This window comes from Triturus cristatus, chromosome 4_2 (assembly GCF_964204655.1).
Source record: "Triturus cristatus chromosome 4_2, aTriCri1.1, whole genome shotgun sequence".
NCBI lineage: Eukaryota > Metazoa > Chordata > Amphibia > Caudata > Salamandridae > Triturus > Triturus cristatus.
Window position 1 is genome coordinate 720,010,644 of NC_140586.1, and position 23,533 is coordinate 720,034,176.

General features: G+C 45.1%; 1 protein-coding gene across 2 annotated transcripts in view; it reads right to left on the reverse strand.

The window, feature by feature from the left end:
* Nucleotides 1–7,690: 7,690 nt before the first annotated feature.
* LOC146834961 (enoyl-CoA hydratase domain-containing protein 2, mitochondrial-like) overlaps nt 7,691–23,533 on the reverse strand; it is a 205,802-nt gene continuing 189,959 nt past the window's right edge. For both annotated transcript variants that reach the window (XM_085602606.1, XM_085602605.1), the window contains 2 exons: nt 19,801–19,848; nt 7,691–8,187 (listed from right to left, as the gene is read on the reverse strand). In XM_085602606.1, coding sequence (XP_085458732.1) covers nt 8,110–8,187; nt 19,801–19,848 — 126 coding nt within the window. In that variant the 3' untranslated portion in view covers nt 7,691–8,109. The remainder of the gene's footprint in view (nt 8,188–19,800; nt 19,849–23,533) is intronic.

Genomic DNA, 23,533 nt, shown 5'->3' on the forward strand with positions numbered 1-23,533 from the left:
CCGGGGCAGCGCCGCGGCCAGGAGGAGAGGTTGTAGAGAGGGAGGGGGGGGGGAGCAGGGGTACAGGTCTCCCCGGCCGCCGACACACGGCCCGATGGGGGGGGGTCTCCCCTCCGCCCCCGGCCCCCGCAGCCGCCCCGGTGAAGCGATCCTCCGCCGCCGCACTCACCGCCTGTTCCTGCTCTCAGGGGGGGGGTCCCAGCATAGCATGTCAGGGGGCCTCGGGCTGCATCTACGAGGCAGGACAGCACCCCGCCAGCGTCTTCAGCCTCCGCGGCAGCCGCGCGGCCGCCGCGTCCTCGTCTCAGGCCGGATCAGGCCTGCGCCCCTCGTGGGCGCCGCGGGCTGGATTTGTTGCCTGGCCGGATCTTGGTTCCACAGTCGTCCGCATCCGACGCCGGCCGGGCTGCACGTCGTCCAGGCAGACCCCCGGTGGTCACAGCGTGTCAAGAGCCGGCATGGGGCAGCAGGGCAGCCTTACACACCCCAGCGCCCAGGTCGTGGCCGGCCAGGGCAGTCCAGGAGGGGATTAGGCGGATTTGCGGGGACCGGCGTCGGGAGCCTCACGAGAAGGCGTCCATGACAGGCAGGCGCCACCTAGCGCTCCCACCTTCAACCTTTTTTAGTTATTATTCTGTGATTATGACTGACTTTAGTCATGTCTCTTTCTCTTTTTCTCCTTCCCTTTTCCACTTTCCTCCACTTCCCCCCCTTTTTTCGTGTTTATTCCTTTTTTCTCTTTTTTTTTTTTTTTTTGTACAGCTGATAGAATCTTACACTGGACCCTTGCTTATTCTTCACAAGGATTATACTAATCCATAAGGACGTTGCCATTTATGAATTACATCATCAATCTATGGTAGGTGAGGTTCTCTCTTCCGTTGCCCCTCTTCTCGTTCTCCTTGTCTTACCCTCTTCCCTTTTGCAAATTTGTCTGGACAATCATTAGAACCAACACGTCGCTCGGGCTACCTCAAGCGAATGATCTATGTTATAATAAATTACAATGTTCAATAGGATTGAATATACCCCATATCGGAACTATCTTCCATACACTTTAGTAAAAATGTCGTTCTGTCTTGTTGTTGCTTTTAGGGTGTTTATATTTATGTATTCAGTGTTTTTATAAATGTATATTTGTGTATTGGTGTATATATGTTATTTATATGTATATATCTTTGTTCATTGTTTGACAGCCCTGAAGAAGTCCTGTTACAGGACGAAACGCGTCGGCTGGACTGTTCACTAAATCACACTGATGGATTGATTAAATGTTTTGGAATTTCTATTTAAATGAAAATTAAAAATGTTTACAATAAGTGACCTCTGAAGAAAATTGTTATTTACAAAGGACTTTCTTACTCTTATATTGTATATGTGGTGCACCTTTGGGTTTTTTGTTATATACTCTGATTCCTACGGGAATAGGCATTGTTGCAGTGGGTGCCACAGAGTGTGCACACGTCTTTCCCAAATATATAGGGCTTTGATAGGGAGAGTGATACAGGGTTAGGTGCTGGCTTAGTGAAGGTTCCACTGTGAGTGTTTTGTTTTCCAAGGGAATTTTCTCTATTTGCTGGTTTCAGTACCCTATTTCCCTTGAGTTTCAATGGGTCCCTCTCAAATCTTTTTTATATTGGAAGCAGTAATGCCAAAAGTCTTTGGCTATCTCCGCTAACATCCGGGACCTGGCCCCACCCAGTTTGTTGACATAGCGAACCGCCGAAATGTTGTCCATCCGAAGAAGGATACAACAATCCGTCTTCTGAGGAGAGAGACATCGAATTGCAAAGGAGCCAGCTAACAGTTCTAGACAGTTGATATGTAACTGTAGTTCCTCCGGCGACCAGCGACCACCCGTGGACAAGTGGCCGCAGCGGGCTCCCCAACCCCACCGGCTGGCATCGGATTAGATTATCACATCCGGGGCTGATCCGAATGATGCTCGGCCGTTCCAGGCCTCCATGTGGTTTAACCACCAGACCATCTCCAACCTCGCCTCCTCTGAGAGAGGAATCTGTTCTGAGTAACTGAGGCCTTTCCGGAGGTGGCGGATCTTGAGCCGTTGAAGAGCCCGGTAGTGAAGGGGACCCGGAAGATCGCCTGAATGGATGAGGCCAATAGACCCACTGTGCGGGCTAATGATCTCAAGGATATCATCTGTTTGTGCAGTATAGACCTCTGTTCCCGTTTGATAGCCCTGATCTTTGGCATCGGGAGCAGGAGCTGGCAAGACACAGAGTTGACGAGGAATCCCAAAAACTCTATGGATTGAGTCGGGGACAGCACCGATTTGTTTGGATTGACTATGAACCCCAACTTTTGCAACAGACTGATAGCCAATTGAGATGCATCTGAGCAAGTTGGGGAGAAGTTGCTAAAATGATAATGTCGTCTAAGTATATTATGAGACGGACTCCCCGGGCTCTGAGCGATTCTATCACTGGTCGCAGAAGCTTCGTGAAGCGCCACGGTGCTGACGACAGCCTGAACGGGAGAACTTTGTACTCGTAACAAGCCCCTTTCCACAGGAACTGAAGAAACCGGCGATGAGGGGGAAAGATGGGGATGGATAAATACGCATCTTTCGGGTCTAGCCGGACCATCCAGTCTCCTTCCTGGAGTAGATCACGCAAAAGATGGATACCCTCCATTTTGGGGTGCCTGTAAATAATCCATGAATTGAAATCTGAGATTTAAGACCAGTCTGGACCCACCCACTTTCTTTTCTACTAGAAAGACATTGCTTAGAAAACCATGGGGATGAAGAGTGTAAACCACTATTGCGCCTTTCCGTAGTAGGGACTCGATTTCTGTTGAAATAAAGGTCTGATCTTGTTGGGGAAAAAACAGGGGAAGAGGATGAACTGTCTGTGATGGGGAATCGTACAGTTCTAGCTTGTATCCCTGAACCGTGTCCAACACCCAAGCATCTTGAGAGATCTCGCGCCAGTTGTGGAGAAAACAACCTATTCTGCCCCCCAATATCACCTCGGAACAAGGGATCAGGCTCACTTGAGCTTCCGGCGTCCTGCTGATTATTGGAGTTGCCGCCAAATCTTTCACCTTTGCGGAACCTGTTCCGGGATCTTGCCAGGATGTTGGTACCGCTGCACCCAGTGCAATAGCATTCATGAGGAGATGAATGTACTTACACCAGCGCTCTTTATCATTAATGAATATGTCAGCTGGGACACCATCAAGACCAGGGGCACATCCACTAGCCACTGAGCTAAGAGCCATTATAATTTCATTGATACTAAAGAAATTATCTTGAAATTGATTTACACTTATATCTGACCCTTGCACAACATTATTTGGCTCAGCATACTGGTTTTTAAATTTTTTTACCCATTCTTCTTCTGGTACATTGTTATCTGGGGGATCGGGTGAACCCGAACTTCCCCACTTGACAATGCGCCAGAATAACCTGGAATCCTTCCTATCACTAGCTGCTTTTAGCTCGGACCAGTGGTGCTCGTCCCAGGCTTTCTTAGCCTTAGATATACTTACTTTGTAATCCTTTCTAGCAGATTGGATTACAGTAGCTTGCCCACCCTTAATGGCATTACCTAAAGCTAGTCGAGCGTCCCTACACTGGTTGTTATACCACATTGCGGGCTTAAAGGCTCTGGATCCTTTGTTTTTCACAGGCTTAAGGAAATGGGCTTTAATTGTACAAAAAAGGGCGTTATGTATTCCTACTACCTTGTCCAAACCGGTGCTAAGTGAGTTGGAGTGCTCTATGGCCAGTATTGCTTTATCGACCTGTCCACTAATATTAGCAATAACCTGTTGATTGGTTGCTATGTTTACCCACCTTAATCTACGCATGTCATTAGTGGGAACAATCTGGGGAGGAACGATCTCAGTGGGGCCTGTGGACCGGTTGATATGGGACCACCATTTGTGGATTGCGCAGACGCATCACTAAAAGCTTGTCCCCCCAGTTTAGCTCTTCTGACCAAAGGTACTTTCACCCAGTTAGCTGAGGAGGACTGAAGACAGCAAGTGGGAGCATGCCAGCTGAATTTATTCTGCAATGGTATTGGCCCTAGACTGTGCAGTGCCTTGAACGCGACACAAAGTGATTTGAAGTGAACCCTCTGCAGAATTGGGAGCCAATGAAGGTCTACAAGGGCCTGGGAGGAGGAGGACTGACGAGGTCTCATCAAGGCCAGCTTGGCCGCTGCATTCTGGATTCCCTGCAGTCGCCCAAATAAATATTTGGGGGACTCCAGCAGCAAGACATTGCAGTAATCTAACCTGCTCATGATGACACTCCTTACTACCAGTGCGCGAGTATGTATGGGGAGCATAGAGAGAATTTTCGAAAGGGCCCTGATGGGAGAAAAACAGCTCCCAACTGTCTTTTTGACTTGATTTTCCAAAGTCAGCTTCTCATTAAAACAGATTCCCAAATTGCGAACAGACTTAGTAGGTGCCAGCGGTGGATCGGCAGGAATAGGCCAAAAGTCGGCTGGGTGAGGATAGGACACACTCCCACCTGCAATATAAAGGAGCTCTGTTTTATCTGCGTTAAAGTGCAGGGAGTTGTTTCTAAGCCAGTATACCACGCTCTGCATACAGGCATGAAAGTTCTCCACAGTGGATGACTGTTCCCCCTCCAAGGAGAGAATAAGCTGGGTGTCATCCGCATAATTTACTAGGCCTATGCCGTGAGATTTAATAACATCCACCAAGGGGCGCATATAGGCATTCAATTAAATAGGGCTGATCGCAGGACCCTGCGGTACTCCATGATGTATCTTGGTGAACTTAGACTGAAAAGGGGGAGGGCCACAGCCTGACATCTGTCAGACAGATCGGAATGAAGCCACTTCTGAGCCAGGCCCACTACTTCCATTACTTACAATCGTTCTAGGAGAACCTTGTGATTGACTGTGTTGAATGCGGCGGACAGGTCCAACAGGATCAGAATAGCAGAATGACCCTTGTCCGCGCGCAGACGAAGATCTTCCAACACAGCCAGCATTGCAGTCTCTGTCCCATTTCCTGGGCGGAAGCCAAATTTCATGTCATCCAGTACATTATTTACCTCCAGAAACTGGGAGAGTGCCCTGCTTACAAGGCTCTCAATGATCTTCACCGGGTGTGGAAGGAGTGAGATAGGCCTGTAATTTTTAAGACAGGCTGGGTCAAGCGACATTTTTTTTAATAAGGGGGTTACTACTGCATGCTTCCAGCAGGAGGGGACCATCCCACTACCCAGGGATTGATCACATCGCTGTCTTAGCAGAGGGAACAGCTCGGAGCCTAACGCTTTCCAGATCCTATGGGGTAGAGGGCTCAGTGATGAACTGGAGGAGATCCCTAGAGCTATCTGATTAAAATCCTCCACCGAGGTAATATCAAAATGATCTAGGAGATGCCTCTGATCCGAAGCTTTACTCAGCCCCTTCCAGTCCTCCTTCCTATCCTGTGGGGAACCACTAGCCCCAACAACTATGCTATCCCCTTCCAACCCTTCAATGATTTTGCAGATCTTATCTTCAAAAAAGGCAGCCAAACTGTCACAAAGTACCTGCGTAGGGAGAATCTTATTTGTTGTGCAAGCGGGGCTGGCGATATCATTCATTATTTTGAAAACGCTTTTGGTGCTATTGGGAGCCTTCAGGATTACATCTGCAAAAAATTCAGCTTTAGCAGAAGCAAATATTTTCTAGTAGCAGAGGATTTTCTCATTCCAATCAGCTTTGTCTATATCAGAGTACCCCTCCTCCACCGCCGTTCTGCTTGTCTGCAGCCAAGTTTTAACTTTTGCAGTTCAGCATTGTACCAAGGAGCGGAGGATTTGCCAACTTTTTTAACCCGCTTTCGTGGAACAAGGTGGTCAAGTTGATCATTTATATATAGACAAAAGGTGACGTAATTATCCTCCACTTGTTTTCCAGGGTCAAAAGATTCTTCCAGATGGAATACTGGGGCAACACTAGCTTTCCTCAGGAGACCTTTCCAGTCCCTACTAAGAAGACATGTAGTTTCCTTCATAGCAGGGCTGTTCTGCTTAATGTAAAACACATCAAATTGAATTAAAAGATGTTCGGTCTAACCAACCAGCAAAACATTCACCACTTCCATAGAGCGAAAATAAGGTCCAGAATATGTCTCCTCGTATGTGTAGGTTCTACCAACCATTGAAGAAGATGCAAATCCCTACAGGATTTTAGGAGATTATTATACCCGGGGGTCCATGCTCCCATTGGCCCACAGGTTAAAATCCCCTAATATAGATAGTCTGGCGTGTGAAAGAGCCATATTACTAAAGACATCAATCACGTTTTTCTATTGAAGGAGGTTGGCCGTCCCTGCGGGCCTATAGCAAATAATACCAGTCAACATCTGGTTCCCTTGATCTTTTAGAGCAAAGCCCAATAACTCAACCCCTTCAACCTCATCAATATCTATAGGGGAAAGATTCCATGCCTCCTTAAATATAATACCAACCCCTCCACCTCTACCGCAGTGGTGCACAAACAACTAATAACCATGCAAAAATGTCCAAATCAAAATGTAGAATGTGTCATATCTTCTTTATTTTGCCTGTACGGTAACCATAGAAGTTACAGCCAAAAACAGAGCCAACGCGTTTTGTTCGCCACTGTGAACTCCTTCAGGGCATTCATATTATGCATAACCAACATGTTATAATGCAAATCTGGTGAATATATGTTCCATCATGAAAGGATTTCCATATGTCCCTGTTCTGTTTCAAACCCTGCATCCTTTATATTGCAGGCCAGGCTGCTCCCGTATTTGGCACCTCAGTCCGTGTCCCAAATGATACACAAGCCTCAACTTGAACTGTGTAGATCCAAAAAAGGAAGATGGACCGGATTGAGGCAGATTTCACACTGCAGCTTGGAAGGAGGTCCGCAAAGTTGCTGCATTTACAGGACTTGTGCGCCCAAGAATACTGAGCCGACCCTTGAGGGCCCAAGCATCAGGCATCATGCCAGTGGTCTGTTAATTATTTCTGCTGCAGGTGTAAACATGAAAAATCTTATGCACCGCATTGCTGGAGCTCTTCCACTAGCCCTCAGGACAAGCTGCACGCAGGCGTGGATTGATAGGCCCGGTTATACACTAAATACCTCTGACTTGACACAGGCTTTGAGATTTCCACCATTACTAAGACCACATCTGTTACTTTATAGAAGCAGTGCTTAGTTTGTAATAGAAAGAGTGCCCAAAGCTCTACCAGAAGCCCGCGACAGGTGCTTTTAAACATCGGCACACCGAATACCAAGGCTGCATAGTCTTGAATCAATCTCATGGTGTAACATTGACTACCAGACACCCCCGTCACACACTTTATCTATCCTGAAGGTTCTTGCGTTCTCCTTTTACAAAGGTTTATCCATCTTTCTCTTCCTACTTTCTTCTTTGTGTTTTCCCCTCTCTTACTCGCGGTCAATGTCTAATGTGGAAAAATGAGTGTCCCCAAAAAATACACCACCAAATTAAACACTGTGAGTAAGCGAGAAGTTCAAAATAAACTGCAAGTTTTGTGGTTTGCACATCTGCAGAGAACTGGAAAAGAGATCTGCTCTGACTAGTCACCAGATGCACAGGGCTGAACAACCATGTCGTGTATGGCTTCTCTACCAAGCCTTCAGAGTGGACAGGAGTTTAAAACCCCAACTTCTAACTGCTTACACATCACAGCTCTGAAAGAATGAGAATTTTATTTTCCAAGTTAAATTAACCATGTTTTAGATAGCTGAAGATGGAAAACGTACACCAAAGTATTTTCAAGAGAAGTAGGACACATTGTATTTGGTATCTCTGTACAAACTGTTCAAAATGTTCAGAAGCATTTGTAAACATTTACATTTGGTTTGTCAGGCTGCAAATCAGTTGCCAAACCTTGAATTATATTTATTATATTGTGTTTAAGCACTTTACAGTATTAGGAGCTAGGCAAGCTTTATTGTTTACGAAAAAAACACTACTGTAGTGCATGGTTATTTTGTGTATTTTAAAATATACACTGTGCTTTAAGTTAAGAATGTTAGACTATAAAAGTTGTGTAGTTGACTGATTTGCGAGAGCATCTGTAGGTCGTCTCAGCCAGGCTTCATGCCCTTACTCTCCCGTGAAATGTGGAAGTCGTCTCTCGGAAAAAGCAGCCATTCCTTCGATACGGTCCTTCGTAGGAATAACCTGTGTTTTGAGGAGAAAAAAAAAATAAGGTGTTACTATTCTGTGGGGGAAATCAAAATGTAACTTACAAATCATTAATTGCATGCAAGCATGACAAAAAAGACATTCCTGGGACAATTCTGATAATGCTGCAGCTTCAATTAATTATTTCAATTTCTGCTGCGGTTGTACACATGAAATAACTTTGTTATGCACCCCTTTCTGGAGGTCTTCCCCTGGCTGCTGGGTCCTGATGTGCCAGACCAGTGCACAGCCAGAGTGATGGGGCTTTTATGCACAAATAACTAACACAGGCTTTGTGCCTTCCACCACTCCTGAGACTACTATTGTTAATGGCAAATGTGACCTTGGAAAGTGAGTAAGAGCGCAGCACAAAAGAAACTGCCCCTTTTGCAAACTGTGACGCCTGCAGAGAATCAGAAAAGAGGGTAGTCGGACTTTGTGGCGGGTTTATTTTGCCATCCAACATTCTGGCTCCTGCACAGCAGCAACTGTTTAAACAGGAGGTGGCAAAATGCCAGTGGACAGGGTAGGAATGGCGGCAGCAGCATGGTTGGCAACCCCAGCAAAAAGAATAAAAAAAGCGACAATCGCCACGACTCAAACACCAGCGCCAAGAGTGTGCCCTGTGGTGAAATGACCACAAATCGGAAAAGAGAGCTGCTCTGGCGTGATCATCTGTTGCACAGTGCTGGACAACCATTCATTGTATGGCTTCCATATGAAGACTTTAAAGCAGGCTTCTCCAACAAGTTGCTTGTGAGCTATCAGTAGCTCTCCAGCCTACTATATTGGAACCTTTTGCTTGGTTGAATTATTGTCAGTAGCAGCCGATGTTATGGACGAGTGGCGGGAGAGGCGGTGGGGGGTGGGTGCATAGGGGTCGCGGGACGGCAAAATAAAAAAATTATGAAATAACAAAAAAACTTGCCTGCTCCTCTTCTAGCAGGCACAGGCTCCCAGACTGCCCTGCGGCCAATCCTGAAGCTGCTCTCTGAATCATGAAGCTGCTCTCATGCATGAGAATTGGCCTGAGCACCGCAAATTTGTTCTCCCAGACAGACTTGTGGAAGGTGCTAATTTCAGTACAAGGGGCCTGCCTTTGGAGTGGGGGGGGGGGGGGGCAGGACTCAGCGTGAATCAGAGGGAATTCTGGAATCCCATTGATTGAGATAGTGGTAGCTGACTGGAGAAAAGTCCCACTGAGGTCAAAGCCTGTGGGCATGTGAAGAACAGGAGAGAAGGGACAGACAGGAGGGAGGACATTCATTGGCTGGTACCGATTACAATTCGGAGGAGCTCGATGAGGCTGTGTGCTAGAGTTTCGGTGGTGGGTCAAATCCTGCAGTGTTGGCACCTGGGTTAGAGTGCAGCAATGAGGGGGATCAGGACGGGGGACTGGAAGACGCCTAGTGGTGCATGGCGGTCAGCTCAGGGGAGGCCCCCTTTGAGGGTGTATGATAAATTAGGAGAGGAAGGTGCAGGGAAGGGAGTGGCAGTGGGAGCGAGGGCTGGTGTTCCCCTAATCAGGACACAATCCGTTCGTAGTTTTAGACTATAGGTTACTCCAGGGCCAGCATTTATGGAGTCACGAGCGGTCGAAGTTAGTTTGCATGAGTTTGCAGAGTCACAGGTTTTTTCAGAATAGGGATTAAACTAGCGACAGTGGACGACAAGATCACCACTCCCAAGAAGGTCTGGTGTGGCCTCGGCAATGCAAAATGTGGGATGGGTTTAGTGCAACCGGCACTAAAAGCCAGCGGCAAATTGGATGAGTCTTCCTGCAGGGTATGGCGCCCCAGCGTAAGTTGGTTCATGATGCGTTGGTGCAGCATGATATCCGCACACAGTAGTGGGCGAATGAGGATGCCCAGCGAGTGGTTGAAAAAGACACTGTAAATTATGATTATGATGAAGAGAGTTTGGAGGAGAGGGAAGTGAGGGATGAGGATGAAAGTCTGATTGTAGAGTTGAGAGGGTGGCAAGAAAGCTTGGGCGGGGGGGTGCCACTTATCAATCTGGCTGTTTCTCGCAGGATACAGGTTCTCTGCACTTTCAAGGCGGATGTGCTGGCACCTTGCGGCAAGAAAGGATGGCGAGGTGGAGGGTCCCAGAGCAAGCACCAACCTTGGTGCCATGTTAGGTAGCATTTGGCAGGGTGAACACCACCAAAATGGTATCCGGTGGGGAGGAGGCAAGGAAGCCTTAGGTGAGCGGGGAGGCCTGCCAATGGAAAGGTCTTTAAGTAAGGGATACTGGTGTCGATACCGAAGAGCATAACCTAGGAGTGGCACTGGTGCCGAGACAACGGAAACACAAACAGGAGGTTCTGGGGGCAACAGGAAAAACTGGATCGGACAAGTTACAGCCTGGGTCTGCAACTACAGTTTCAGGGAAGATTGCAAATATGGACGGTGGAGGTGAGAACCGGGACAAGAAGACAGAGTGGCCAGGGAAAACAGACAAGCTGTAGAGCAAAGAGTTGAAAATCAAAAAGCTGCCTTATATGGTGATGTCTAAACCATTGGGGGCTCACCTCATGCTGGCCACTAAGGAGAGGATATAGAAGGGGGAGTATGGTGAGATGCTCAAACTCTTACATAGGGAACTAAGGGCCAAGGAGGGTGGTGGAATCAAAGAATGATCCTCTATAGGCAGGCCACGTAGGTTTTATGATGACATTTATTCGAAGATAATAGTCTGTGTTACAGGTTACAGATGTCATGTAAATGCTATTTCAATGTCCAACAAGGAGCAGCTTCCTGCTGCTCAGCCGGCTCTCTCTAACTGATCTCTCAGGCATACATAAACCTACCATGATATCACACACAGAGGCTGAGCAGGAGGTATCATGGCAACTAGGGAGAGAATGCAATTATATCAAATACAGGATAGAACAGAGGATTCAAAGGAGGAGAAATTGGAGCTGTACAAGTGGCCATAGGTGGCGGTGACCATGAAGAATTGGATGACAATATTTATTTATGCTAGTGTGTACTATGAGAAGTACCTGTAGAGGTTGACGACACTATTAAAGTATATGGACTTCATCCAAATAAATTACGGAGGTTACACATGAGTGCAATATGGTTAATACTTTTGGGCCCGTATGGCCATGGATCCAGAGGCACAATGAGGTGAGCTTGAAACTGACTTATGGAAGCACACTATGGGGCCCACAAAATTTGGTTAAATGATTTTTACGGCCAGCAGTTTGCCAATAGTCTATCAGCCCTTTCAGTGTTGCTCCACCCAGGGAAGGGTGGGGGGTGTCCGGAAAAGGACAGGGCTGGGATCTCAACAAAGGTCTCTGCACTGGGGAATATTGTAAATTTTGGCATGAATGTTCCAAGTGCATTTGGAAGACAAGCCTTTGTCAATTGCTTCGGGGATGGAGTTCAAGCAGGCTACCAGGCAGGACATAGGAAACAGGGAACCATAGGGGCAAAACATCAAAGTCAGGTGAAGGGTTTACAGGACAGGGAAGGTTGGACACGGATCTGCTGGCAAAGGTTTATACGCCAATTAAGTTGTACAGGTTAGAATTTTACCTTTCCCAATATGACTGGAAGGATGACGCCAGGCTATTGTTACAAGGATTTACTTGGGGTTCAGGCTGGATTATGAGGGCCCGAGGGTGCGGCGCTGGGTGGCTAACTTGAAAGCAGCCAGCGCGCACAGACAAATGGTGCGGGACAAATTGGTCAAAGAGATTCAGAAATGCAGGATGGCAGGCCCCTTTGACGATTGACCAATGGACGACCTAATTGTGTCCCCTATAGGAGTGGGACCCAGGTGCGCAACACCCATTGGACTCACAGGGCTTCAGCCCCCCCCCCCCCCGTCGTGTGTGGCAGCCCGGGATGAGACTCCTTCCCGGGCAAAAAAGCAGCCGCACCCGAGCACTTCACAGGTCTTTAAAAGACCATTTGCATGTTAATGAGGCCTTGCTGTTGTTTCACCCCTTCTAAGAGCCCTTGCAGCTCCAATCTGCCTATTGCTTAAATTTCAGCCCCCCCCCCCAACATTTTTGCTCAGCCCCTCCCGAAATTTGGCTCTAGTTGCGCCTCTGGTGGGACCCAGAAAGAAACCAGGTCAGTTCCTCTTAATACAACGCCTATCATGGCCGAATGGCCAATCAGTTAATAATTTTATACTAGAAAAGCAAGTTTCAGTGTCCTCAGGTGATGTGGCCTTATTCTTGGTGGAAAGAGTGGGACGGGGCTAATGACTTAGAGCGGCATTAACTCACCTCTCCGTTTGCTTCTGGTACACACTGCCAACTTTCAGCTTTTGGGAATGCAGTTTGAAGGAAAATGGTTTGTGGATATGGTGCTCCCCATGGGCTGATTGATTTTGTGTGCTCTCTTTGAGTGGTTACGCACATTCTTACAACGGCTCTTCTTCACGTGGCATACAGGGAAGAGTATATTACTCATTACTTGGATGACTTCATTTTTGTGGGGAAGCCCAGTTCCGTAGACTTCCAGCGTTAGCTGGTAAGTTTCCAGGCACTCCTGGGGGGACATTGGGTGCCGCTGGCACCAGGAAAGATAGTGGGACCCAGTACGGTGCTATCTTTTCTTGGCATTGGGATCGATTCAGGGCTGTGAATGCCAGAGTGCCACAGAATAAAAAAACTGCCCATGCAGCAGCTGTTAGATGCAAAGCTTGCATAAGCCAAGGTCAGGTGTTCCTGGGGCATTTTAATTTTTTATGCTGGGTGGTGAGAGCTGGGAGGGCTTTTTGTAGGAGGTTGGCTCTGTTACTGTTGGGACTGCCTTTACCACATCATCATGTCAGGCTGTCAGCTTGTGTCAAAGAGGACCCAAGGATGTGACAAGTCTTTGTCCAATCCTTTAATGGGAGTCCATTGACTGCCTTGACGGAAGTAGACTTGTATGCACAGATATTTTCAGGGGCAGCAGGAGGGCTGTTTTGGAGGGTCAATTGTGCACAGAGTAATGGCCATTGGAATCAAAGCGGGGTGACTGCAGCATTCGTTTTTGGGACTTATTTCTCTTGGTGGCAGCAGTGACAATATGGGGAGACCAGTTGTCACATAAGAAATGTTTATTTGAGATTGATATGTGGTACAATTGGTCAGGTCAACAGGCAGTCTGCTAGGGATGCACAGGTTGATGAGGGTCTTTGTGTGGAGATACCTGATAGCTTGTTGTTACACTTAGGAGAAAACGATTTGGTAGTGGAGAAAGGTTTAGCATTGATAAAGACAATGAAGTAGGACTTAAAGGAGATTCGGAGGCAGTGGGCTGGATGCCATGTGTTATGGACACAGTTTGTACCCAGGAGGGTCTGGCATGGGGCCCTTAGGCTGGCAGCAATAGACAGGGCTTTGCGAAAGCTCAACAAAGAGATGCGCTAATTTTGTAAGGATGTTGGTTTGGCTGGAGTGGAGCATTCGGATCAGCATTATTATGACCGGGAATATTCCGTGGGGATTAAGTACACTTGTCTTTCATGGGCAGGGAGTTGTACTTGTTGCAGTTAGTCAAGTATCCCAAGGTGGGGGGGTGTGCAGAAAAAGTTGCGGCGGGGCCCCGCCCCCTTTTTTCTGGGGGGCAGTTTGCAAGAAGTTGCCATGGTTTACCGAAGTTTATTGTTGTTGAGAGCTGTAATTCAGGCTGAAAGGGTAGGCAAGTTCACAGCTGGTGGAGGCGGGAAGTTAAAGGTTATTTAAGATATTTAGTTTGTTAGAGGGTAACAGTTGTAGGAAAGAGGGCGGGGAGTTTGAAGGTCTCAGTTGATCAGCTCTGGAACAAGTACACAATTACAGAATTAAGTTGTTGTGGAGGGGATATTTAGAAATGGAGTTAGCTTAACATAGGTGAACAACTTTGAACAATTTTATATAGAGAGGTTTGTAGTTTTATAAGGCAGGCCCGGGTTGTTTTGGCGATTGTGCACCTGTTCCAATAAAGGGGCCTTTTTCAACAAATCTGGTGTCAGTGGTAGGTGCTGCTCTCCCTCTTACCCAGCCACTCTCACAGAGCGACAACCAAGGTGCACTGCCTCTAATTTGTATAGTGGAGACAGCGGCATCCATTGGTGGTGGTGGTATGGGGGGGGAGGTGAATGCACAGATATGGTGTAGAGATGTAGCAGGATACAAGAATTCGCTTTCTTGATCATGCTTTTAGGATGCCCTCAGCTGTCTAGGCAGAACTGCTTTCTAAAAAAAAGAAAATCAAACATAATATCCATACAGAGAGGGGCTTTTGCTGAGTGGGCTTCACACAATGGTCTGTTAAAAGGTCATTCACATTTTACTACCACCCACCTCAGCGCACAGCAAGGGACAGTGGGTCCGTCAACTTTTTCCATTGTCTCCCATCTCTTTAAATGGTTGCACAAAGCCTCTGCACATTGTTCACAATTCCTAAAATAGTTAATTTCTCTTCCCTGACAAATCTGGTTCAATGTGTATTTTTTTACATGATTTATTTTACTTACTAACTTTAAACACTGTATTTTGTCTGCACTTCGGGTAGCCAGTAAAACAGCAATTTAGCTATTGGAAGTGATAAATAATTAAAAATATATTAATACAAATTCACTGAAAAAACAAAAGGGTAAAGCAAAGCTGAGGTTAGCTTTGGTTATAACACTTAAATGTAGGTTTTAAAAAACTTCAGAAATACACTTGAAAAAACTATATTAAAATAGAGTTATTGTTACAAAGTTGAACCGAAAAAACACTGAAATTCTCAACCTATGGTTAGGATCACAATTAGTAACTCACACCAACCATACAAACCACAACTCACACACCAAATGCAATGTTTATGTCCTCATAAAATGTATGAAAATAAATAACAATACTTAAAAGCGCCATGTAATTACATAAAAACACATACTCAAACCAACAAATGATAGTACCGTCATATTTGTCTCTTTCATTTGTCAAAAGTAATGTGGTATGTAATTTCATCAGTAAGATTACTTCTGAGGTTTGTAATTGAATCAGTCGCCTCCATTGTAAGGTCATGAGCATTTGGTGTATGAGCTGTGGGTTACGTGTTCAAGTTATGAATTCTATTCTCAACAAACAATCACATCCCAAAGACAAAAATGAATTGGGTGAAAAGTGTCAGTCATTATTAAACATCTTTGAGAGATGTATTATTTTGTTGACAATGTCACATTTAAAGTGACACTGCATATAAAACTATTTACATAACCCGAAGATTTTGTTAGAGGATACTGGTCTTTTCAATGTGAATGTCTTTTAGCTATGTTGTCTAGCAGCACAGCTGCTGTGCAGCATGGCTGAAAGACCCTGAAAGCCCAGAATCCCAGGATGTTGAGCCGACGCAGAGTCTCATCGCCTCAAATATAACGTTTATTGCCCTGTCCCTTGTAACACATTAAAGCGCTGTGACATGGCCTGCGCTGGCAGCATCATAACTCTTTTTTCAGTGACTTTCAGCGCTGCTGAACAGCAGATGTGCTGCTAGAAAACATGGCTAAAAACATTCACATTGACAAGGCCAATAGCTCTGGCATGGCCAAATTCTATTGGCTTAGCCAATGCTTGTTTGGTGTTGAGGTGACTTGCTGAACAAATGTGGAAGTGATAGTGAAAACAGTTGAGGAGCAGTGTAAGGAGACATGTACTTGGTCCATGCGCTATGAGAGGGCCAAACAAGAAGAGGGCATGACGCCCACATGCCATCACAAATGCCATCAAAGAAAATTAGAGCGCCGCTGAATTATACCAATGGTATGAGATGGGCACCCTTTAAGCTCATAGATAGAACACACAGCATGTCTGTTCAAGACAGCGCATGAGCTGTCTAGTCGTGCAGCGCTTGCGCTGCCTAGCAGAGACCTAAAAACAATAGATTTCGCCCAGGTGAAACCTACTGGCTTTGCCAATGCTTGTTGTGCTTAGAAATTACGAGATTAACTGGTTTATCCATAATCACAAAATGTGGAACTAAGACTGAGGCTAGGGAGATGGCATGGCACTCTTTCGGGAGAGGATGTGGCGTAAGGGCCAGAGCTGTCGACTATGGAGCTGGTAAACCAGGTTTGAGTTTTGGCGTCAGCCTAACATCCTTGATTTTGGCAAATCACTTAATCTCGTCATGCCTACAAAAATGAATGTGACCTTGTGTAAAGTAACTGGTGCTAATGCAAAGCACTCTAATACCTTCGGGTGGTTTTGGTGCTATTTAAAACTGCACTCAAAAAAGTAGCTACCACTACTGTAAAGAGATTCAATACCTTCCGGTGGTGTTGAACCTATATACAACCGCACAAAGAATAGTAACTGGTGCTTATGTAAAGCAGTCCAATACCTTTGAGTGGTGTTGGCGCTACATAAAACTGCACAAAAAGAATGTGAAAACAGAGTCAGTGGAGGAGGGGATTTGTGCAATGGAGTTCAACAGGGGCATGCAGCGACAGGCGGGAGGTGAAAGGGCAATCAACAGCAAATGCGGGCAGCCATGGGGAAATTAAGTGTTCTGCCCGTAATCACAAAATGTGGAACTGAGGCCAAGGCTAGGTAGACGATGTGGCATCCTCTTTGGAGAGGATGCGGCTCATGAGCAGTAGCAACCAACTATGGAGCTGGGAAAACTAGTCTGAGTTTTAGTGTTGGCTTAACATCCATGGCTCTGGGCAAATCACTTAATCTTCACGTGCCTACAAAAATGAATGTGTCCTTGTGTAAAGTAACTAGTGTTTATGTAAATGCTCCAATACCTTCGGTGGTGTTGGTGCTATATAAAACTAGATACAAGATACAAATGTGAAAAGCAGAGTCAGGTTCGGTTGGTGCATTATCAAACACACTTAATCACAAAGAAAAAAGTAGTGCCATAAAAGGAGGAGGAAAAGTTCAAAGCGAGAACTTGGTCCAAGCTCCTCTGATAAGAAAACACACAAAAAAAGAAACACAACAGGAAATAGCATACTTCAACCAACAGCAAGCAAGGAAAACAGAGTGACAAGCATGCAAACAAATGTAAAGTAAAGGTGGGGTGTAAGCCCTTTTAAAGATTTTTTTAATAAAATACAAAAGACTTCCTTCTTCCATACAATCTGGGAGTGCCCAAAGGTTCAGCCTTATTGGGGGAAAATTATCTCTATTTTGGCGAGGGTGAGTGGGATGAGTATTGTTCACTCCGCGCGGTTGTGTCAATTGAATGTGTGGGAGGCCACAGACCTCACTAAAACAGAGCATACATGGGTGTCTCTGGGGTTTGTCCTTGCTAAAAGAAACATAAGCTCAGGGGTTGGGGACTGGAGATCTACCTTTATACACAAAGTGGGCTAAAGACTTGGACAATGCCATGATAGCGGAGAAGGATGTTTTCAAACATAGAGGTTGTCCTTCAAAATAGGATCACAAGTGGGCTCGGTTTTCTCACCATTGAGTTTGAGGATGCAATCAAAGTTCCTCAAACTCAATGGTAAGAAAACCGAGGTCCTCATATTTGGGAAGAACAAGGAACTCTGGGGCCCTCAACACTGGCCCGGTGAGATGGGTGTTCTTTCTCTGTCAAGGTAGCAGCCACATGCTTTACAATCCTGAAGTGGCTAAAAAAAGTCATCTGGATGCTACCAAAGCCCACTCAGAAAACCGTTGTCCATGCATTGATCACTTCAAAGCTGGACTACGGCAATGTTCTCTATTTGTGCTCAAACAAGGAGGTGACTTGCAGGCTGCAGATTGTCCAAAACTCCGCGGCAAGGCTTTTGTGCTGGGTGCCTAGAAACACCTCTATTTCCGGCCATCTAAGAGACCTGCGCTGGCTCAGGGTAGAGATCCGCATCAAGTTCAAAGCCCTGAGCTACATATTCAAAATCAAAACAGGAATTGCCCCTTAATATCGCCAATCACTGGTCCGTCCTTATGTCCCGCCTCGCAATCTCCGTTCAGCCACTCAGGGGAAGTTTTTTGTTCCGAGAATTAAATTATCTCGGGTAGGTGGAAGGTCATTCTTGCACCTAGGCCCCTCACTCTGGAATGCCCTGCCCATAGCTCTCCGTAACGAGACAGAATACGTCCAATTTCGCAAATCATTGAAGACGTGGCTTTTTAACCAATAGCATGTTGCCTGTTATACACTTTCTCTGATCTGCTTTTGCGGCGGGAAACCCTTTTTGAGTAGCTGTCGTGCATTATAAATTTAATTAATAAATAAATAAGTGGGCGAAGTGGAATAAGTTCCAGGGTGACATATGCATCCCTCCCTTCGGTTGAACTGCAGAAAAATGATCTGGATATTGACCTTCCCATCGTTTAACAATGTATTGTGTACTGACTTGATCTGTGAATGTATCCATGTGCCTTTTCATTTACTATCAAAATGTGGCTTTGTGATTACTCACTGTACCATCGCAACTGTCTAATAAAAGAAGAGAATAAAAAAAAAATAATACAAAGACTTTGCAAGCTCAGCGCAACCGCTGTACAGGTGAAACCTAAAAAAGGGGGGTCCTAAAGCAATGATTTCCCATGTTAATTCCTACAGCAAACTTCAATCACAGATACAGAAAAAAACGGCTGAACACAATATCAAATCTGGCAAAAAGTTAGAACTGTACTCAATGTGTGCGTTTTGTAATTTTGTGTAAAAAGGAGTGTTGGGTCCAGAGCCTCACCAGAGCCTAGCAATGAGTGAGTCCTATGTGTGTTCTGGCTATGACTGAGATGTTATGTTTGGTGTCATTTAACATGTCATAAGTGATGTAATATGTCAGGTCATAAACAGTGCATGATGGAGGGGCAAGTTCTATTTAGTTCACTAAACTAGAACTGTCGTATTTCAGTGTTTTTTGTTTCACGTTAGGTTGTGCCTCATTCCTACACCTAACTATAATGTCACTTTAACCGCTGGGATTTTCATTTTTAAACATTTCATTTGTGTGTGTGTTTCTATAAGAATAATAAGAATAATAACGCCCAGCCCAGCACTGCAGTTGAACTGGATAGATGGTTGACAGATGGTTAGGTCAGAGTCCTAGACAATGGCTAAAATCTCCCCTACCTCAGAACCGCACAATATTATTGACTCCATTTTGCCAAAATAAACACATAAATAGTAATCCCTCTCCCATAAATATTTCTGTTCCACAAGCAGAGGGATCTGTGTGTTGGCTACAAACATCTGGAATTACAGTTGGCGCTATTTATTTAACAACGTCAGTGAATGCACAAGGCGCTAGATAAGAAGCGGGAGATGGAACATAGACCTAGCACTTGAAAGAGCCAATGGACTGGATGCCTATGTTACTTGGCTGCAGTTCTCAGGGAATGATTGGGCCACCTCTAGGGTGCTCCTGAAATCCCATTCAGCATTCAAGGAACATCAGAGCTATACGTTAGCTTTCATCTAGGGGGTCCTCCATATGTTTAAAAGCAAGTTGCCTGGTCCGTGCATAAGAGTAAATAGGAGTGAACATAATTATTCAACAGTACAGAAGTAAAGGCATCAGTTGCATGGACTCAGGCTAGCAGCATCGTTCATGGACACATATTCAGCTGCCTTCCATGCAGTGAAGTGCAGATGTAAGGTTGCACCTGCAGAAAAACGATTCCATGAGCATGAAATACCACATTGGTTTAGGATTACATACCTGTGCATAACACATTCCTTCGATAGACATTCCTGAAGCAATGTCAACCTACAAAAAATGATGAAATGAAGTTGCTCGCATTAGTTCCAATTACGTTTACATTCTGGACTTATGAAGCATAATTTACGACACAGCTCGTATGCCAAAGAAAAACCACCACCGGACAATTATTCTTTCAAATGTATTCTTCAGTTCATAGTTCCAGATTTTTTTAAATTAGTGTCAGTGTGTATATATGTTTGTTTCATATAGTAAAAATATAATTGTGCTGTGCATTTCTTGATGCTAGGCACTCAAATATAGGTTGGAAATTAACAGCAGTTACGGGTCTGTATCCTGTGCCTTACAGCAGCAACGGCTCTTCCAAGCAGTAGTTAAAGGAAAACTAAAATGATAATAACCAAAGTTATTATCATTTTAGTTTTCCGTTTCCTGGGGCGGGGCGGGGCTGGGCTGCCAGACCAGGGGTAAGGGGGAGGACTGGTGAACACACTCAAGTGCGCATGACGGTTTGCCCGGCCGTCTTGGCCCGGCCAAACCGTCATGCACACTTCGCATGTTCCCCACCAGGTTGTAACATGCACAGACTTTCACTCCCTCTCTGAGCGCCGAACCACGGCGCTCAGACAAATCACAACACTGCTTTAAGGCACTGTTGTGATTGGCTAGGGGAGTTAGGAGTCTGGGTGCTTCCCGGTTCAGTGTCTCAGCAACTTCCTCAGCATGTGATATGACCTGCTAGAGTTCTCCTGTTTCCCAAACCGGTTGCTGCCTTTTACTGAATAAGTAATTGGACCTTTTACTGACTGTGTTCAAGTTCCTGCCTTATTATGTTTCCCCTTTGAGAATTGTCTTGGTTGTTGTTCTTCACCACTTTACACCATCGCCTGCCCCATTCTATTTTGACCATTTCCTCCTGATCCAGTGACTCCATCCTTTGAGGGTTCCCTTTGACTGAAACTGCTGTACTTTTGCCAGCTTCCCATCTTTCACAGGCAGGAGAAGTCATCAATTTCCAGACATTTCTCTTGGGGATCTAGATTATAAGCGGAGTGCATTCTGGATGAGTTGGTATACTTGGAAGTCTGGCAGTCGGTGTTGGAACTGCTACTTTCTGGTTGGCTCAGGCAGTGCTACTGCCAGGCAGAACCTACAACTCCTGGTAGGGGTGGGTGATAACACTCACTGTATAACCTGCACTCACCCTAGGGTAGCTTGGCACTGAGCAGTCAGGCTTATCAAGGAGGAAATTTTTAAAGCATTGGCACAGCGCTCTCACACAATTAATACACAGTCACAAAAGAGACTTCACATGTGCTGTATGTAAATAAAGTTTGTATTCAACACACACATTAATTAGCACAACATGAACATCATGTATTTCTGGGCATAAATCGTAGTTGGAATTATCACTAGCAGTACTTGGTCCAACCGTGTTAAAATGACATTGGTAATATGCACACTTGGGAAAGATCCTACTTTACCTCCAGCATCCTTATGCAGTGCGCAATACGATTCGATTCATAAACTTTATTCGATTCAAAAAGAAAGAATCATAAAAGTATACAGAACACCACTAGAAAATCATTCTACAATTTGTACATTAAAAGAATAAAAAGAAAAATGTGTACAATTTTACATAATTTGTCAGAAAGCAATGGGAACCATAAAAGGTTTTTAGACCAAACTAGCTATACCGTTTCCTGATCTGGAGAGACAATCTTATAAAACTTAACATAGCACAACATACTCCAGGAGATGATAATGATAACAAGTAGTCATAGCCTTCTTTATAATTACATGGTTGCTGTTCTTTTAGAATAGGCTTAATAAACCTACTCCTTGGTTCCTCATATAAGGGACAAAAAAGAACAATATGGATAGTACTTTGACTAACTTTGTTAATACAAGGACAAGGGGACAGCCTCTTACACCAACCCCCTTGTTTTGGAAAGGCAAAAAGAAAACGAAGTGTGTTTAGTCTAAACCTTGTCAGGTAAAAACGCCATTGCACATGAGTGGTAAATGTTAGATAAAATTGGTTCTGTAGTGTGCCCAAGCAGTTTATTGACTGGTCTAGACATGACATGCTTAAACTTTTACGATAACTTGTTTTAATTAGAGTTTTCATGTCTCCCTGTATTTTTTCGGGGTTGTCATAAAAGTGGCCCAGACCTATTCTGTGCAAAGTATCGCTGACGTATGAAAGCCATGGGATCTGCATTGCATGGTCAAGGTTTTTGCAGTCTTGGAGGATATCTTTAGAGAGCTGAAGGTCTTCTGATAGCCATATTTTACCCCATAATAATAAGGGCGAAATGCGAATGATGTCAGTCACATATTCCATTCCCATCTCAGTGTGACAGAAACTGTTAGATGAACCTGATGGGATTGACATCAAACGCTTCATAAATTTGTTTTCCATGACCTGGATCATGGCTGGGCTTTCTGTACCCCAGACCTCTGCCCCATAAGTGGCCACAGATAAGCATTTTGCTCTATACAAGCTTTTTAATTGTGCGACCGGTTGTTGCCCTAGTTTACTACAAAAGCGAAAAAGACCCTCTATGGATCGACTAGTACTTTGTACTCGCGCCTTCATCAAGGGGACCCAACTCAATTTACTGTTAAAAAGATTTCCCAAGTAATTAAAATTATCCACTTTTTCAATGGTGTTGTTGGTTACCATAAACTTGCGGGTTTTTGTCCCTTTTGGACCACAGCCCATTGCGAAAGATTTTGCAAAGTTTACCTTTAGGTCCAGGTCCAACATGAGGTTATTAAATGCATCCAGACAAGTCTGCATGCTATTTGCTGTGAGGGTCATTAATACCGTATCATCGGCATAAGATAACATAGGTATCTTCTTGCCGTTTACCTTTGGGAAATCAGAGCAATGATCCAACAAGTACTTTTCCAAGCCATTTGTATAAACTAGGAACAAAAAAGGCGCTAAAATGCAACCTTGTCGCACACCCTCAGTTGAGGGGACAGATTTTGTTTTTCCCCCCCCGGCCCAAACCTTATTGCCACGGTTGTAGCTGCATGTAATCTGCGGAGCAGGGTAACCAAGGGTTCCTCAAAACCCATATCCTCCATCATTCACCATAATTTGTTTCTGCAAACAGTGTCAAAGGCACTGGATAAGTCCATGAGGCCAGATGAACAGAAGAATTCCTGGCCTTCATGTACTTACTCATAATCAGTGCCAAATTTAGACACTGTTCGATTGTTCCCTTTCCTCTTCTGAATCCATATTGGGAATCTACAATTAGGCCCACAGAGTCTGCCCACGTCTCCAATCTAATAAGGATTATCCTTCCCAGTAATTTACATGATGCGTCAATTAATGATATTGGGCGATAACAACGAGGGTCGCTCTTATCACCCTTCTTGAAAATCGGCACCACCACTGCCTCCTTCCAGGATAGGGGAATACGACCAACAATAACCGCTTTAAATACATTCAGCAGCAATGGGGCCCATACAACAATGTTATGTTTAAAAAAAGTCCAATGGCACTGCATCTGGGCCAGGGGCTTTTAGTGGGACACCTTTCCTCAAGGCCTCTTCAACTTCCTGCAATGTAAGCGAAGAACTAAGCAAAGAAGCTGTCAGCGAGAACTCCATATCCTTTGTTTCATCCTGCAGCCCTAAGAGCGCTAGTGAATTGGGATTAAAAATTGCCCCAAAATGGGCCTCCCATGTCTCACCTGTTATCTGCATCACCATA